The 18,741-nt window shown below is 40.8% G+C and overlaps 1 protein-coding gene across 1 annotated transcript in view; it reads right to left on the bottom strand.

The window, feature by feature from the left end:
* ANKRD44 (ankyrin repeat domain 44) overlaps window positions 1-18,741 on the bottom strand; it is a 125,434-nt gene that overhangs the window by 53,501 nt on the left and 53,192 nt on the right. Inside the window, exons 4-7 of the mRNA XM_085299560.1 lie at window positions 15,450-15,528; window positions 7,219-7,289; window positions 3,525-3,725; window positions 1,829-1,916 (exon numbers count right to left, since the gene is read on the bottom strand). Of these exons, the coding sequence (XP_085155686.1) occupies window positions 1,829-1,916; window positions 3,525-3,725; window positions 7,219-7,289; window positions 15,450-15,528 (439 nt within the window). The remainder of the gene's footprint in view (window positions 1-1,828; window positions 1,917-3,524; window positions 3,726-7,218; window positions 7,290-15,449; window positions 15,529-18,741) is intronic.

Here is an 18,741-nt window from a genome sequence, read left to right as displayed (position 1 = left end):
TGTAGACCCAACTGTTAATGTTCAGTTTTTTCTTGATAATACCTAATTTATTTAATAAATGATAAACTAATTTTCCATCAGCATCAAGGACAGAATACTAAACTGTATTCAAGTGAATGAAGAACTTGATCCAAAGCCTACCAAAATCAACATATGATTTTCTACTGAATCCACTGATTTTTRGATAAAGTTTGTGACTCTCTAAAACTGTATTATTAACATACACATTCACATTTTTTGTGAAAAAAAAGATGAATATATGGCCTAAGTGCTTGAATTTGAACTTATTGTGTGCATATGTGGGTATAGATACACACACACTTACACATTGTATATATGTACAAATATACACACACACACAGATGTATCCAGTCTGCAGACTGAAATAATCACAACAGTTCTGACATTCACACAGAGTCGACTGCCAGGCTCACAGAACATGTGTCTTCAGGAGTAAAATGCCCACTCTTGAATTAGGCCTTCCCTATAAAATAGAGGGGGAGAGCTGAGCACTTCAAAATGCAACATAYAGGCCAGCTGACTCCTTAGTTTCCTCTTCTCCCCGAAGTTTCAAAACTTCTCAGGARGGCCCTAACCATCAGAATTAAAGCAAGGCAAACTGAGGGATAGTCCTTATGCTTCCTGTTGAAGCACAGCTTTTATATATATATATATATAAAGAATAATTGAAAAATTATTAGGTCAAACAGACTGAAAGACAGCAAACGCTACACGAAGCAGGGTACCATCYGAACTTTTGCAGCACTTTCACAACAGAGGCAGTTCTGGCCATGTGCAGGACCTAGGACACTTCACTGACAAACTCCCAAGTGCCCAAAGACTTYGAAGTACCCAGGAAACTAAGTGAGGGTTTATAGGATAAGATGCTTCAACCTCATTATCTAACCTCTGTTCAAATTCCACTACAGACTCCTAAATCGCTTTGTGAGCACACTAGCTCAAAAGCCAAATCACAATTGTTACAAGAGTCTTTCCACTGGTGCATTAAAAAAAAAAAGAAAGAAAGAAAAAAGGCTTTTCTAACAGTTTGAAAAGTACCATTATATCATTTCCAGAAGTGCCAGAACAAAAAGAATTTGAAAGATCAGGTGAAAGACTTCTTGGTAAGAGACTATGAATTATAATCTGGAATATATTGCTAGGTCACCACAAAAGATCTTGAATAAGAATAATCAATATCACCAGTAATGTAATTCTAGCATTTTTAAATTATAAYGCTCCACTACAATAAATCACATCCTTAAATTGAATTAAATAATAAGGTCAATTGATTTTTTAAAGCAGTATTTGATAACACCACTGATATTCTGAATTGCTGCATCAGTTGCTCTTGCCCAATCTGGAATAAAAAATGACAATTAGCACCTGAGAGAAGGAAAGGCTATGAGGCACCTTCTAACAATATCATAGCTTAGCTACTTCAAAGATAAATAGCAAACATTATGATCACATTTATCTGCATTTTTTATAATGTAGTTCTTAGCAAAAACTGATTCAAAATAACCTGTATTTTCTCAAATCCAAATACACATCAGGCTGGCATTAGAGTCAGGATAAAAAGATCAAAAGGAAAAAAACAACATCAAAAGCCCACTTGAATTGCATTAAAAGGACAACACAGCCAAGATCCCACCAGTTGCAAAACTGTAAATGGACACTGCCTGCTTAGACCAGCTGATCCCTTCCCCTGTTAAGGGTAAACACCACSTTTACTTCCAGGGCAAGGTCTGTGTCTTGCCCGCTGTAAAACACACAGTCAGCTTGTCAACAGCAAGTTARAAGCAAGGAACAACCACCCGAGGCTTACCCATGTAGGCTGCCCAGTGAAGAGCTCTTCTGTCCTTTTTGTCAAAAGCATTGATGTTTGCCCCTTTGGCTAAGAGCAAGTTTACCATCTAAAAGAAACAACATCAAGTAAATAAATCCTGTAGGTCAGACACTGAATAGTTTACAACAAATCATTCTAGCAACTTTTTAGCAATAAAGTTGGGATCACAACATCTTACTTTTGAATGATACATTTGTGAATTATGAAATTACTGTTGAAAACTGTGTGCATTAGTAACAGAAATAGTCCTGGTTGCAAGTAACCAGGAGAAGCTTGGCACCCGCAGAGCAGACTGACAGCATGCAGVGTGCTGCTCACATCAGCTGTGACTCCAGTGTACTTCAAATTCAGCTTGGTAAATCACAACCTAGAGGTAAAACAGGCTTAGAAGAGAAATACTGCTCCTAGCTTTTACAGTTAAAGCCACATTTAAGATATTTTCTTATAAACTGGGACAAGATTCCTCTAGACCTTGAAGTAACAAACTCTAAAATCTGCTTGATCTTTCAACCAAAGAGYGCCTGTTTCCTGCCGTACTGCACCGATAGATGGCCAGGCCATTCCTTTCCTTTCGTCCATGACTACGTGGACAGAAACTGACCTGCCTCATATACGAAACTGGAATTTTAGACAGTATGGCTAAAAGATGAAAAGTTGCTTTCCCTATTGCCAATCATCCAATATTAAACATGAGAAGAAAAACAAAAAAGAATGAAAGCTGAATGAAAAACACATTCAACAACTTTCTTTTCCTGCAAAACATCCTAAAATCTTAAATTACAGGGCTGCACAATTGAGTTCGTCTACTACATTGCTTTGCCACAGTAAAGGATCAGCTAATAACAGGAGTCAGTAGCATTTCTGATACCCTCTATCCAAAAGCTCAGGAGCTTTAATTTATTAGACTCAAGTATTACTGCCTTTTTTCTAAAATATAGTATTTTAAAGGCCAAACATCATCATCCTTTCAGATGAACTACCTTTCTTCTTCCTTCTTCTGATTACAGTACAGCTGATCTCTTTCTTCCAACACCTCATTGTTGACAGAATCCTACTGTTCCTGGCGATTTTTTTATCCCATGCCTAGACCTTCAGAACGACGGCATGGGCAAACAAGGATCTTTCTACCCACCTCTAATGACAGTAACAGAACCTTTTATGTAGAGGCTTTCCTTATAGAACTGTTTTTATACAGAAGCAGTAATTAGACTAGAAGGTTTCAGTTCCATTAGGTAACCAGAAGCAGCATGTACAATCTTCAAACCAGAAGCACGTTTTTAAGAAAACTAATTAGAAAAGCAGACTGACTGGGTTTCACACAGCTCTACATTTCTTCAGTATGAAATTCCTTCTTTAGTTTTCCTCGTCTACCTGCCTCTCTATTTTCACAGGCAGTTAAGAGCAATGTAGCCAACGACACTCTGGAATTGCTGGGGCTGGTGGCACAGCCAGGTGTCCAAGCTCACACGCACACCTCACTTGTGCGTCGGCACTGTGCAGCGCGTGCCAGCCACTCTCCTGCTTCCGCAGGCAGGAGACCCAGGCACAGAGTCTGGAAAGCAGCTGAACAATAGGAATGCTCCTGTCGGGGACATGAGCCTTGGTCTAGATCCAACCACAGCAGAGGAGAAAGAAAAAAAAAATCAATTATCATTTATGCTACAGACCAGCTTACCTCGATGTGGCCGTTGAGAGCGGCATGGTGCAAGGCTGTCCGCCCACCCCGGTCGGAGACGTTGACGCTGCTCAGCATAGGAATGATCACCTCCGCACACTTCACCGCCTTGTTTGCGGCCGCCACGTGCAGCGGTGTCTGCCAGTTCTTGTCCCGAGCATTGACATCAGCTGAATGCTTAATCAATACTTGCACTGCTTCCTGCAATGGCAACACAGTTACACCTATAAACAAGCACTCAGAGTAAAACACAGGTTCCACTTTCTCAACAGCATTATTATTACCTATGTATCAGATATTGCCAGGAGAAAGGAAGAACATCATTTATCTAAATACCTCTCAGGTTAGTGAAATTACATCAGTGACTCAAATGCCCGAGTACACATTGCCTGTGCTGTCATTTAGAGCAGTGTCCTCGCAACCAAAATTTCTCAAATTGATTTTAGGATATACAAAGCCACCCACATAGAGAGAGCCCAACCTGTTCTGCTGGATAACCTTCAGTACCACAGCCATTGTAACTGTGCTCTACCAGATGAAATTAATGTATTTATTCAAGCTCATTGTTATAAAAATTATTTACAAAATGAACAGCACRTGATTTTGGATTGGGAAGTCATAACGAAATGCTGTAAGTTTTATTTACAAACAGGAAAAAGGAAAAAATAAAACAAAATACGTGAGTACAAGAATTTAGGTTTGCAAAAACATGAGAATCACAGGCAAGGGTCGCTGCTGGTGTCCCTTGTTCCCATTGGCGTTCCCTCCCTTCCCAGGCTGAGCACAGGCCAAGGGTCTTCCCTGCAACATCCATTCTGTCAGCCTGGGACCAAACAACCTCTCCTAAGGTTAATTTTACTGGTCAGAAGCGAGTATCTCCTAGTGAGAAAACATCCTGTTCTTTCTTGAGAGACTGCCTCACTAGRGCATTTACAATCAGCTCTTCTCTGATCCTACTCAGGCATCTGCCATTAAGCGAGTCAGATAAAAAGTCTCTCACAAAACTGGATTTTGTTTCTTCTTTCTTCACAAATGCACTAAACACAAAGCAACTACTGGGACACAGCAGCAYGCAAGCAGCCTCATCTGCTGATTACAACCCTCAGCTGGTAAGTGAGAGAGAGCTCTAGTCCTACATACAACCTTATTTTATTTCCATAATGTGAAAAGTTTTCTAGTAAGTTCAGCCAAAGTTTTATTAATGAATAACAAATACATCATATGTACGTATAAATAGCACTTTTGTATTTGGAAAGGCCTGGGAGAGTGCCTGCAGGCTCTATCAACAGTACATCCATTACTAGGAGCTTTAATCCTTTGTCCTCAACTGATTTCAGCAATTTCATTTKCTATGGCCATCCCACAGACTGTCCTCTAACAGTCAGTGAGATTGCTTGTCTTAAAGTACCTATAACGATATATCATTGTTGATGTCTCAACAGGATGTTTTTTTTAAATCACAGGCCATTTATTTTAAAAGTCGTTTGAAGATAATTTGCTGGGGACCTACCCAGCTGGGATTACAATCCTACGTGAAGTCAGCAGAAAAATTCACATACTTAGAGAAGGAAGAAAAAAAGTTAAAGGAGAATTTTTAAGAGCAAAGATTAAAAATTCAAAGTCTGAGCTGATAATCTTTAAACATTTTTTTAAAGCATTTACACAATTTTGTTCACATCTGCAAATCTGTTGCTCTGTCAGGCAAGAAACCAAAATGTTAATGTCTTTAGGAAGAAGCGTTAACCTTACAGTTTGTGAGGGCATGAGATAGGCCCTTTTATTAACATAAATTCAACAACTGCATGCTGCCCACAGGTACTGCGTTGGATTTTKTACTACTATCTTCAGTGTCTCTAGTTATCTCAAGTTATTTGAGTGAAATCTCTTAACTCTTTCAAACTGTATGAAGCTTGCAGCTGACGCATCTGTTAATAAACCTGCACAGACACATTTGAGGGTTGTTGCTTTCTAAATAACCATTTAAATCCCTGTGGCCTGCTTGAAAAGTCACTAAAACAGAAGTAAAAAGGTGTTCATGTTTTTAAGCAATCTATACAAGGTTGCAAGGAGACATTTTCTGAATCTCATGAAAGCTTCATTGTAAAAGATTGGTATTAAAATTGGTAGGTGATCATTCTAAAAGCAACAAAGCCCACAGGAAATTAAAAAAAAAACGAGTCCTTCTGGACCATGAATTGAATTACTACTACCACTAATAACTATGAACTTATCTATTACTACTATCAATTTGGTCTTACTTTACTGTAGCTGTAAACTTGCTAGAAAGTCTATACAATAAAACAAGAGCAGCACTGAAAAGCAAAAACTCAAAGGAGAAGCAAGCTATATATTTATAAAACATATACCAGCCCATAAAATAGCATCAAAGCCTGCTCTCTTCCCTTGCTGCTTCAATATAGTACCTGTTATGTCACTTATTTTTTGAGGTACCAGAACCGCCAACTCAATGGGGGACAATTTCTCATTGTGAAGCTGGGTTTCAGCAGCACAACAGTTAAAGACCGGACCAAAAAAACCACAAAAAGGCATGTATTTTCAGCTAGGATTGTCACTGAAAATAAAGGTCAGGTAATCTGACACATCCAAAAAACAACCCAAATATGTTGCAATCTCGATGTCAGGATTGCAGGGTGTTTTGTTGTTGTTGTTTTGTTTCTTGTATTTTTTTTTTTTTTTTAAGATTTAGACCTGACCTTTGTTTTCCAGCATGGCTTTCTGTATTTTATCTCATTGCAGCATTTGCATTTTCTCAGCTGTCCCTTTCTGAGGGCTTTGGTGGATGCCAGCGGCTGGGAAGCCCAGCCAGCAGGGAAACAAGGCCCAGGCTCAGAAATGCGCTCAGTGCTCCTGCCCTCCCTGACTGCACCCGCGCTGGCACTGCTGYGGAGGTGACGCCATCAGCCTGGACAACGGCCACCCTCTGTGCCTTTTACACGTCCACCCACCCCCAGCAGCCAGCTCAGTTCACAGTTGGGCTCACTGTGTCAACCGCACATTAGGAGGATAAAAGCATACAAGGGGGCCCAAAATTGAAAGCCAAAAAATAATGGTGCAGTGATTTCAGTCATGTCTGAGCTATGTTCCCTATAGCTGCTCCTCCACGWGATGGCAATGAAGAAAGTTCAACATGATGCCAGAAGATTTCTAGTTGTCAAGTACAGAAAACGTGGGCTAATCCTCTTTATGCACAGATCGAAAGAATTAATAGGAAATCCAGTGGAAGCTCTGAAATGCAACTAACCAAAAGAACCTATGTAGCATATGTGCTGGATCATACGCACATCTGCTCCCTCCTGGCACACAAGACATCCTTTTAGATTTATTCTTCCCTATTTTACTGCTTGAGGATGATGTGTCTAGCCCATTATAGACTATCCCACTCCAGCCAGGGTCACTCGCTCTCGATGGCTGTTCAGTAAGATTTACTGTTGTACCATAAAGCATTGCACAGGGAGAAATCAACCACACTAAATGGTAAACACACACACCGCAGCCAAAAGCTGCACCTGCCTTSTAAAAGCTGGCCCTTCTCCACTTGCCAAAATACTAAAGGCCTGGTGCCCACACTTCTCCCCTCCTTGTGTCACCGTGCAACCTCCTACGGCTTTAAACAGTCCGGGTTTCTCCCCAGCATGCCAGTCGTGCAATAGCAGGGTAATCAAATCTTACTCACTTCACTCCTTGAAGCAACTGCTCGATGGAGAGGAGTCAGCCACATATTGTCCTTGGCATTGACACGAGCGCCTGCAAGCAAACAGCACAGGTTACATCCATGCCTCGCGTGCGGCGCGGACGAAAGCGCTGCCCAGCTGGTCTCCTAGTAACACGAGCAGAGCCATATTTAGCACTCACAGCGCTCCCCGCAACTCTCCTGGCACTCTGTTAACCTTGGAATTGCATTCCCATATCGCAAGCAGACAGGACAGGAAGCAGGATTCAGGAGGAAAGGAGCTGGACAGATTTGGCTATTTAGCAGGAAAAGCTGAGTTTACTGGACATAACGGAAGCGAGATCTGTAGGAGATCATGTGTGTGTTGTCCGTGTGCACGTCTGTGCATTTTTCTTTAGATCAACTGACAGAGTTGAAGAAAGAGCAACCCTTCGACCAGAACGCGGCTGCAGCGCGCGGACCCCAACCAGAAGCGAGCCTCAACAACCATCTCGTGTTTCCAGCTCTATCAGCCAGTACACTRAAAGATAAAACCTCTGTGACAAACTCTGCTTGCCAGCTTAGCAAATCTCGCTGTGGTCAAGAAACCGTGATGGGGAGATTGCCGGGTGAGGAGGAAACTGGGGACTCAACACTATGGCTCTCTACGGATCCTTTTGCCCCGCGTGCAGTCGGGTACTAATGCACGCTCCAACACCGACGCTGGGCTGCCGGACGGGTTTGGGGCTCACTTGCTGGAATCAAGGTGCAGGAAGAATATTCAGCAACTACAGAAGCGCCGGCTGACTGCAGGCAAGAAAGGGAGCGTGTACATTTCTGTGGCAAGACAGAGGTATTTCGAAGAAATAATTAAAGCTAGCCTCTGAAGTGATATCCTAAGAAGGACACCAGTGAAAGGAGCTGGAGAAAATAATTCTTTAAAAAAGATTTAACCTGAGAACCTTCCTCTCAGGTCTGCAAGTAGCAATACTAGTTCAAAAAAACTAGCATATTTAGAAAATTTTTTTCTAAAAGGCACTCTAAAAGGAAAGCACAAGCATCACACACTTATCCTGGATGAGCCTCTGAACTTCGTGAACAAAAGCATTCTTCAGCTTCATTTTTCACCATAATTTAAGTGCATATAAAATGCTACAATTAATAAATCAAACTCCCTGAATCAGAAGCACTTCTCCAAAAGCTATTTCTCATTAATATTAAGCTGTTTGCCTCTGAATCACAGTCCTTGCTAGGAATCCTGCCAGATAACCAGGGTCCAAACAGGTTCTTTCAGATTTCCAGGAGTTGGTCTCTCAGAAACAGAAAGCCACATCCCTAGACTCCAGCGGTTAGAGACAACTCTGTACCCCGTGGGACGTTCGGCTCTCCAGGCAACGCACTTAGGAAAGCTTTGTGACCGTTATAAAGTGTTTGCTAATGCAKCTACATAAACTAGGAAACGTGTTACCTGCATTCACCTTTACGAGAAGGTCATGGGGACTGATCTAGCACCCAGCCCCTGGCTTGCACTGCCCTACACACGCTGGAGGCACAAGGCAAGGACAGCCCCCGCCATCAGGACGCTTACAGACCACAGGTCACACGTACCTTATGTTACACTGATTTGGCTGCAGAGGGGTTTTCAGATGCAAATTACCTACATAAAATGCTAATAACCAAACCAAATACCTCCTCTCAGGTTTAGAGATTTATTCTGTATTTTCCTTGGTGTTTTTATTTTTCTTTTCTTAACTAAGGTTTCTTAACTAACCCATTCAATAACTCCCACATGCAAATGGTAGCAAACCAAAAAGACTTGCATGCGACAAATGTCATATCATTCTTCAGTACTTAACCACTACAGCAGTTGAATAAGATGATTAGAAAACCTAGGGAAGCATCTCTTCAAGACTTTCATTGATCCCCTCAGCCCTCAAGAAGCTGAAAGAGCTGCAAAGAAAACAGCTAAAGAAAATAATTAAAGCAAAACAATACCAGCCACACAAAATAATACACAGCATTTTATCAACCTTGTCTTCCTCAGCTGTTTTCCACATTTCTTTTCCTCTGTGGTTTTACTGTGCTTTTTATGTGACAAAGTGAAATTGCTCTTGCATTTCTAATTCAGTGTTTAAGTTCAATATATATATTTGTGATTTATGTTTCTAAGGAGTTGCACAATTCAGCTGTTSTCTGTTCATCAACAGACAGAAGCTACTGTTGTCCATTTACCAAGGCACATACTTTCTGAAGARATGTTTCAAAAATGTTTCCCTCCCTACGGTCTATTTGCTTCACTGGAATTCAGCTCCCCAGCTGCTCCTGGCGGGCAAGGGCTAGCGACAATCAAAGAACTTCACCAGCACCAATGCACTCTTTCGGGCAAGATTCGGTGTCCTTCCCTTAACTCTTCAGCACATCACCCCTGACAAATAGCCACTGAAAAATAAACACCTTCAGGTAAGAACCTTTTCTCAGACACCTGGCGAGAACTTGGCCTGCGGGGCGGGGGGGGTTTGCACAGACAGATCTGAAGGAACGGTTTGGCCATTACATCTGATCTGTCAAGTCAGACAACACAACGCATAAGATCAAAGATGAGCTCAACTGAGGATGGACATTCTGTAACCCRTCCTTCTTTAATGACCATTTCGTAATCTTTGTGATATTTCACTCTCACATTTTCTGCCAAAAGAGGAAGAATTTGCCTCTATTCTTTCGAAATCTGAAATAAACAAAYCGATGTTGGCTTTCAGAAACTAAGTTAACACGTCCTGATCCTAAAGGAAGTACAATTTTCCATACCAGTATATCTGCAAAATCCACRAGTCTCAAATAAGTCTAGCTTCTGAAGTCTAAATCTCTGAAATTAGAGATAGTCAACAGATGAAGGAGACTCCACTCTTTAATATATTAAATATCATTAATAGATTAATGATACTACTAACATGTACCTTTCCATCTCCTACTATAGGAGACAGTATTAGAAATAAAAATGTAAGGATCTCTCCCCAATAAACACAYAATCACAATATAAAGCAAAGATATGCATGAAGACAAGGTAACAGGGCTGCAGTAGCTGATAGATGGACCTAGGACTTACATGAGAACAAAACAACACAGTGCTGGATGGGAACAAACAAACCAAAGAGTCTGAGATCATCACACAAAAGAAACAAGAGGCCAGGCAGGATTTTCCTCGGAAATCAGTCCAAGTCACTTGGTAGGGTGTGAAATGGCCTGGACATCCTGATGGTGTAGGGATCCCACTGAAATCACAGAAAGGAGGAGGAGAAGGCAGGTAAAAGCACACAGGTGCTGGGTCACTCATGGCAGAGAGAAGAGATGGTCCTGGGACTTCCTCCAGTCCTTCACCCAAAGGGGACACTGCTAATCTCAAGGATGAGAGTCTTAAAGCCCTGGGACAGGTAGAGAGAGAAGCTCTATTTCGTGGTTACAAAACATCTCCTCTTATTAGTCACTCACTTCTCTAAGCCTCCCCTTCTTTAGCCTGCCATTAAAAAAAAAAAAAAAAGCCCTGGACATGAGTTCAGGTTACGCACTACCTTCCCCTGCTGCCTGCCTGCCGGGGGTGGCCCAGGACCCATCATACACGTAGTAGTCTCACTTCCAAATCCCCATGCCAGAGCTTACCAGGACACCCCTCCAAAGCAAGCTCACATTTGTCCTATTCCTCATCTGTCCTGCAACTTGTAAAGGACTGATGTCAATACTGCATACATGCTCCCAGCGTAGAAACTTCCTGCCAAAAGGCTCAGAGCCTTTTGAAATAGTAAGAGCATGATAATATCCCCAAGACCACAAGCTCCCGTGGGAGGGGGAGAACAAAAGGGACCATAAAAAGAGCTCAAATATTCCCCTCGGGTGCCAGCTCAAAGTCCAGGAGGAAGAGAGAAACCAGCACACATGAGAACAGAGCTTGAATTTGCCCAGGAAGTTCTCACACATCCACAGACATGTCATCACAGAGAGCTTCACTGATGTAAGAGACGCTTCCCTAACCCTTCTCCTTCCCCACAGAAAGGAAGTGGAGGAGAGGTGCTCAAATCTCCTTTAGACTRAAAAATAAAAAATAATAATAATAAAAAAAAGCATGCAACATGTTTCTCCAGTTTGATCATGAATCAGATCGTTGATCTTTGAGCTGATGTAAATCTACCTAGCCCTGACATTTAATGGACCAGGGTGATTTATACAAGTTGAAGGATCAGGCATGTGTCTCCTATATCAATTCCACACAGATTCCACTCCAGTGGTTACCTAGAAAGCCATTTCTGGTATGTCTCCAAGTATCCAGGCAGAAGCTTTATTCTTTAGCCACTCCATTTACTTGTGCTGCCATCAGTTCATGGGCCAGAAATCTTAGGGTGAGCATATTTCATTTTTTTCTCTTCGGCCCTGGACAAAATGCAATGAGTTGCTACTCCTCTCAGCTGAGGAAATTCGTGCTGAGAATACTATTTTTTGACCCCAACACCAAGCATTTTTGTGCTTTATCCCTGTGAAAACACCCTCTATTTTTAAGTCAGATAACACAACTTTTCTACTTATATAACTGACTTTATCGTAAGATTAATCTTTAATGAAACTTTCACTAATTAGGCTTACTGGATAAAAAAAGAGACGCACAGGGAAAATGCTGCTGAGTTCAGCTCACTAACACAATAGCAAAAAGGCTTTTATAACAATGTATAGACCTGCTCTTTTCAGTGGGTACAAATGCTAATGGGCAGCATGAGTAGTGACACCTCAGAGATTAAAAGATAAGCCATAGATAGAGCATGCAATACACAGTCAACTTTGCCTCATGTGCTGGACTAGTTGGTTAAGATCTGCACAGCTCCTTCCAACTGCATTCCAGCACAGTCCTGCTGACACAGAGGCAAATTATCAAAAGTCCACATTATAAAGTTTTTCCACACTCACTTGGATATATTAAAAAGCAAGATATATCACCTTCTTTTTATCCTTCTGCCAATCATATAGCCTCTGGATGCATTTTTGGCAGTAAGGAGCCCGACACTGAGGTGCCCCATAAGAGTACTGAGACTCTTTCCATCATTAGGAATGCAATTGGAAAACAAAAAGCAAAATGTACCCCGACTTCATTAGGCCATTTACTTATGCTGGTAGGAATCAGCGAAGAAATGAATAAAACTGCTTCATCTTTTTCTTCATGTGGATATTCCCTGTGCTGTTGCTCAAAACACTTGAAAAGACCTGTACTCTTCTCACACAACAACGAAACAGTATGTGACAACCAATACATACTGTAAGAACATATACAAAAATAAATTTTATTAACTTTTGTCTCCCAGTGAAGAAAAGCATGCTTGCATCTAACATAAACATCCAAGCTYAATCTATCAGTACAGGAACGTTCACTTACACCATTGGGCTTGTATCAAGGTTAGAGCAGAAGGAGTGGCTCTATGCCTTCCAAATTAGTTAATCTCCCTAAGCAATCTGATTGAGCYCGAACACCCCCTAAAATATACAGCAGAAAACACATAACTAAACAAACTCAACTGTCTTCTTCTGCCTTCCCTAGCTGCAGTTAAGTTGGTAACCCAAATAAACATGTTTGTGCTGCCCGTATAGATCTTTCAAAGTCTGTCCAACCTTCAATTCTGGTCTCCAAAGCAGTGATTCAGCGAGAAGACATACAGGTCTGTGTGAAAATGAAAAGCAAGACAGGCAGAAAGARGAGATGAAGAGGGCAACAAAACTGAAGACCAAAATGCAGCAGAGCAGAGCTGGAAGGGGACTGCAGATGTAGGGCACCGCCACACTTAAAGCTGCATTCCCCTATGGCGCTGTTAYCAAGCAGAAAAGTTTGGTCCTTTTGTCTTAGGTCCTTGGGCATACGCATGTCCACAGTGTGAACAAATCATGCATACCAGAAGCACTTTAGAGAAAAGACTGCAACATTAATGCAATTCTTTTTAGATACTGAAGAATCTAGAAGAGCTAAAGGCCTTGAACATCCCCACCATGAGAAATGCTTCAGCTGACATTTTCACCTTGCTGGGCAAAAGAAAGTTTTACCCAAGGGGACAAATACATGGAAAGCAGACAGCAGAACTGTTTGTTCTGGGACACAAACTTCATTTTACAAACTGCTTGTTAAGCAAACACATGGTGATAAAAAAGCAATATCCTCAGGGCTTAAATGAAGATGCTTTTTCATAGCTACTTTTGCATTAAAAACACAGAATATCATGGACAATGTAATGTAGGGTCAGAATGGAAATCCAAATAGGACTTTGAGTAGATGCTATAAACGAGACTAAAAATCCTTACAGTTAGGCTTACTCCATGAAATATCACTCAGAACTAAGACATTGCCACTTGATTAAGTTGTAATTTAATGTCACAGACTTTGTTATGGCCAAGTCATTTATCCATCACAAAACTAACATCTCATTCATTACAGGAAACTGAAAACATTTTTAACATTTCAGATAAGGTGCAGCAGCCAGTGCTGGACTTGTATCACTGACAATGAAACAAGGTCATACTGCCATAATCTGTTCAGGTGGACAGGCAGGGGGGGAAACTGCTTTCAGACAAAAAAGAACCAACCTGGACTTTTGCATGCAACTAGGAAAAAATAAAGAAAAAATATATCTTTACATTGGAGCAAATTTCACTCTCCCTTTCCCACCCCTTTTCCTATCACAATTTCCAATCTTTTGTTAGTTCATCCCATTCAATGTTCATTATAAACAGGAGCAGAAAACCCCTGCAATATAATTTTGTGGAGGGCTTGCTCTTGGAAGATTTAAAGTTCAAGTTCTTGACTATGCAAGTTCAAAACAAGTACACAGACCCATTTATAGGACCACTGAAATTCAAAACTGTGGAAGTCTGCCTGTCACTAGACAAAGCAGATCAGTGATAAAAGAATTACTTCTATAATGCTGTCTGCATGACGATACCTAGGCACTTACATGTTACAGTCTGGAGTACAGATGGCATATATTACACACTGCAGTTCTAATACCATAAAAGCTGAGTAGTATGAAAATCAGACAAATTAATGAATTAATTCCTATYGCTCAAGGAATGCTGACAAATTTACTTCCCATTACAGTATTGTTTTTTTTCACCAGTCAATTTAGGTGTATTGCCCTTTGTTGACCTCAACAAATCAAAAAGGAGCTACCAAAGTCAAGGTAAAATCGAGGCATGTGAAATACGGGGTGGTCTTAAGTGGCCATGAATAAATTTTGCTTAAAATCTTGGCTCTTAGTCCAATGCTAAAGAATGTACTTTGGCCTTTACATCACCAAAAAAAAAAAAAACTCAAGAAAACACAAAAAACCCAAATCAACAGAAAAAAACCCCACAACTCTACCAGGCTCCATGCATGAATTGTTACTTTTGTTCATCAGACATCATCATACACGATGATCTTTTTTGGCAAACCCCCAACAAACCATTTAAACTAATATCCAAAGATACCGATAGATTATAAGTGAGAATGTGAACATTTACAAACAACATTTAAAATACTTTGGTTTTGTCTAATTTATCATAAGATAATGTAAAATATAAAACATATATTGCACTTGGATATAGTATATACAAACACTTGCCTCTTCTCTACCTTCAGCACAAAAATAATATTGGGTTTAGATAAACAATTTGTCAGGTTTGTTTTTGTTTATGGACTACCCACAGAYAGGTCATGACTTTATTATCAGTCAGTTCTCCAAAATAACAGTTCTTCTATAACTGATTTGTAAGCTGCTTCATTCACTTACATACTTCGCAGTGCAGGTTTCTATCCTCCAAATCAATTTCCTGCCTCTTAGAATCATGTTTGTAATGTAAATACCACTTATAATTCATTCAAACTCAATAATTTTGCTATTACTCCATCATACTTTTTTGCTTAATAGTAATTCTTGGCTTGTACTCCAGGACTTGAGCCCACATTTCAAATACGTGCTTCAGCATGTTTCTGAATCTACAAATAATATCAGTTTGAATGCTTTACATGTTTTTAAAATGTTTATTAATTCTCCTCAGCCACAGTACATGTTTTATAACTATATCACCAAACTTAAACATATTCTCTTAGCTTGAAAAATATTGAGGACAGTTCTGTGAAACTCAGATACAGACTGTGCCCAAAGTCCGGTGACATACGATCTCTACTGGGTATTCCCTGTAGCTTTGACATTGGCTAATTAACCAGTGAATACTTTATAGAGACAATATCTTACCTGACAAAATGAGAAGCTCGATGATGTCTGCATCTCCCAGGAATGATGCAACGTGAAGAGGAGTTCGTTTCTCAGCATCCTGCAAAACAACAGTTCATGCAGCTATAAAACATGGCCCATAAGTGCTAAGGAGCAACGCATTCTTATGCAATGTTTTATTTTCTATATGTATTTCTGCTTGTAATTAGAAATGCAATCTCAATCAGTAAAGGAACAAAATTTAAGGTCTGAAAAACACCTGCTTCTCTCAGTAGCCCTCAATTTTCTTATCGCATAGTTGTATCAAATCTTGCAGAGAAATTTTCTTTGATCTGATATTCTTTTTACAGACAGATGAAAATCAGATAAAAACATATCAAATCTCCATCACACCCCTGCGGTCCCTCTCGAGCAAAGCCTGAATACAGCTGTGTAGGGGAAAGAAACAACCCTCCAGTGTTTTTCCGAAGCTGCTCTAAGTATTGCAGTCACAAAATCTAGACCCTTCTGGATATCAGACACCGTTTGTATCAACACTACAGCATCAGTCTATAAGAAAGGTATCTTTGGAGAATGAGTTGCAACTCCACATGAGGACAAGACACAATTTTCCTAGTCTAAAAAGGTTATTCTACACCATTTAGCCTAGTTGTCAATAACAGCCCCAAACGGGCTTGCACAGCCTAGACCAACCCTTAAACACACACAAACAAAAATATTACCAGCCTGACAGGTCAGTCTTCTACTCTCATGCATGTTGTTAATAAACTTCAGGAATATAGTTATTTTTATTTGATTTCTGCCTTTTTCAGGCTTAACATTTTCAATATTTTCTTTATAAATGCAGTTCTGCAAAACCACCCTTGCTTTGATTCCTTTATTCAGATGATTTTGGAACATTGGCTTTTAAAAGAAACCATTGAACATTACAATAGGGCCAACACAAAATCCCAAGAACTGACAATACTGTTAACTATATCTTAACCATGTTTTTCATTTCAAATTCTTAACCACTAATACCTGGAGTTCTAAGAGACTCGCACATTGGCTAAATTTACAAGAGCAGGACAACCCACCCGCATCAAATACTGCCGACTGGTAACAAGTGCGCTCCCCCAGCGAGCCACAGCAACAGAGAAGCCCTGTCGAGATTCGCGCTCCCTCCCTGAAACGCATCCCGGAGCCMGTCAAGCAAGGTACCTTTTAACATGCCTGAGCTGTAATCACACACTATATAGTTCAGACAGTCTTCAACATATGCTACAAAGGTGGGCAAATCAGTGCTGCAGAGGCATTTGTCATGCACAAGCAAATGCTGAAAAATGTTTCCAGCACTGAGCTGCTGATGACCACAATGTTTAATGTTTTACTTGTGAATTTTTCAAACATCTATAATATACAGTGTCCATAAACTCTTTTGTAGTGGGTTTCGATCATGCATATTAAGCATGCACATAAAACACTCAAAAGACAGAGTACCTGGACACCCTGGCTGGCACAGTTGGGGGGGGGGAAGCTTAGACTTCCCCCCACACACACAGTAGACCAATTATAACAGTATTACAAAAGTCTCAATTTTTTCTTTCAGCCTCAGAAACCCACTGTATTTTATGGGGCTAAATTCTTTAAAAAAAAAAATCCATATCCAAAAGCATCCGCTCAGAAACCTAACAACAAAAAGGATTTTTTTGTGTGTTCAATACCTGGCAACAAGGTAAATCCAGCTTGGCAAACTCACTTGCAGACCTTCGCCTTGACATAATTTGCCACAGCCAAGCTTTCGCTGGCCCAATAACTCCACATCATGAGACAGGGTAACATTAACTGCTGTAAGTTTTATTTCATATTACCTGTCATAAGGCTATCTCGTATGCAAAATACACAGAGATTGATCAAACATTTGTACAAGAACAGAATCTGTTTTATCTCTTTTTAACTTGTTCAGCTGAATGCATAAATAGCGTAATATTATTAACAGCTATATGTCTGTCAGTGGTAAATTCTGTAGCAGCATCTTGCAAGACAGCTAGGTTTGGTAGCAGAACTGAGCAGTCTGATACAAACAATACAAGAATAAGTAATTTTCTGTACCAAGGGACCAAAGCCATTCTGTGTTTTTTTTTTTTTTTTTTTTTATGTTTAAGCAATTTTTTATAATAAATTGTAAATTTCACGGAAATTTGATAATCCAGGGAAGAAAAGACATGAAATTGGAAACTGGAATTTTATGCTTCTGCTATGCTTGGATGCCACAGTTTAAACCCAAGTGGTTGCTAATGGGTGAGAGAGACCTCGGGAAAAAAAAAAAGAAACTACAAGAGTATCATCGCTCCTATGAGCAAAGTAATACCACCCACAAGCATCTCTGCTTTCACTTTTGCGAATAGCAGAAAACCCCATCAAATTAAATGAGTCAAGCCCTCGCAGAAAGAGGGGTTTCGGTCATGCAGTTGTTTTTAAGCTTCACTTCTGCACTTCCCAGGAGAAAACCCACCCAAGTCTGTCCATTGATCCCAACTGTTTATTTATCCAACTCCACCCGGCCCCGGTGCCACGCGGCTGGCAGCTCTGCCCGCCGCCGAGGTTCAGCTGCCGGCGTCCCTCTGCCACCCCGGGGGAACAGTAAAAGTTACGCAAACAAGTAAGGAACCCGCAGTGGTCTGAAGCCCGAAGGCTATGAAAGAGAAAGAGGAATAAAAAGAGAATTTGTCATCTCCCGGAAAGGTCCRGCGGTACCCCAGATCTGAGCGTGCGTTTTAAGGAAAGGAAATGAAAGGGGAAAGAAAAAGTGATAACASGGTCACATATAGCATTGAAGCAAATAATCAGACCTGCTTCAAGCAAGGAGCACAAGGTCAGGAAAAGGCAGCGGACAAYAAGCTAAACAACGGCCACCAGAAATTATTCCGAGATAAGATAAACATTCTCCTTGCAAAACTGCATCAGTGACTCGCACTAGYTCACAGAAAAGGCGATGCTGCAGGCTAACCTTATCTGTACACGCATTTTTGTTTAGAARTACAAATAAAGGAAATTAAGCATTTAACAACAGGCAATCAAGGACGCAGGGCCTCAACAGGGAAAGCACTCATGCTGAACATCTTCAAAAACCACGCGACTCTGATAAGGTCCTTCACAGGCTTAAAGTTAGACTAGTCCCCAAGTCCTGCTGAGCTCAGGGCCCAGGGCACGGAGATTAGCGGACAGCAGCCCCCGCGGATCGGATCAGCCCAGGTGAAAYATTCGGGCGCGCTAAGGCAGCGGCCAACAGATCCCCTCGGTCCCACAGGAGGTAACGGATCCGAGCTCTCCG

Source organism: Rhea americana, unplaced genomic scaffold (genome assembly GCF_003343005.1).
Source record: "Rhea americana isolate MKP2758 unplaced genomic scaffold, rheAme1 scaffold_15, whole genome shotgun sequence".
Lineage (NCBI taxonomy): Eukaryota > Metazoa > Chordata > Aves > Rheiformes > Rheidae > Rhea > Rhea americana.
The sequence above is the reverse complement of the archived record's forward strand: the minus strand, read 5'-3'. Positions and strand labels throughout refer to the sequence as shown.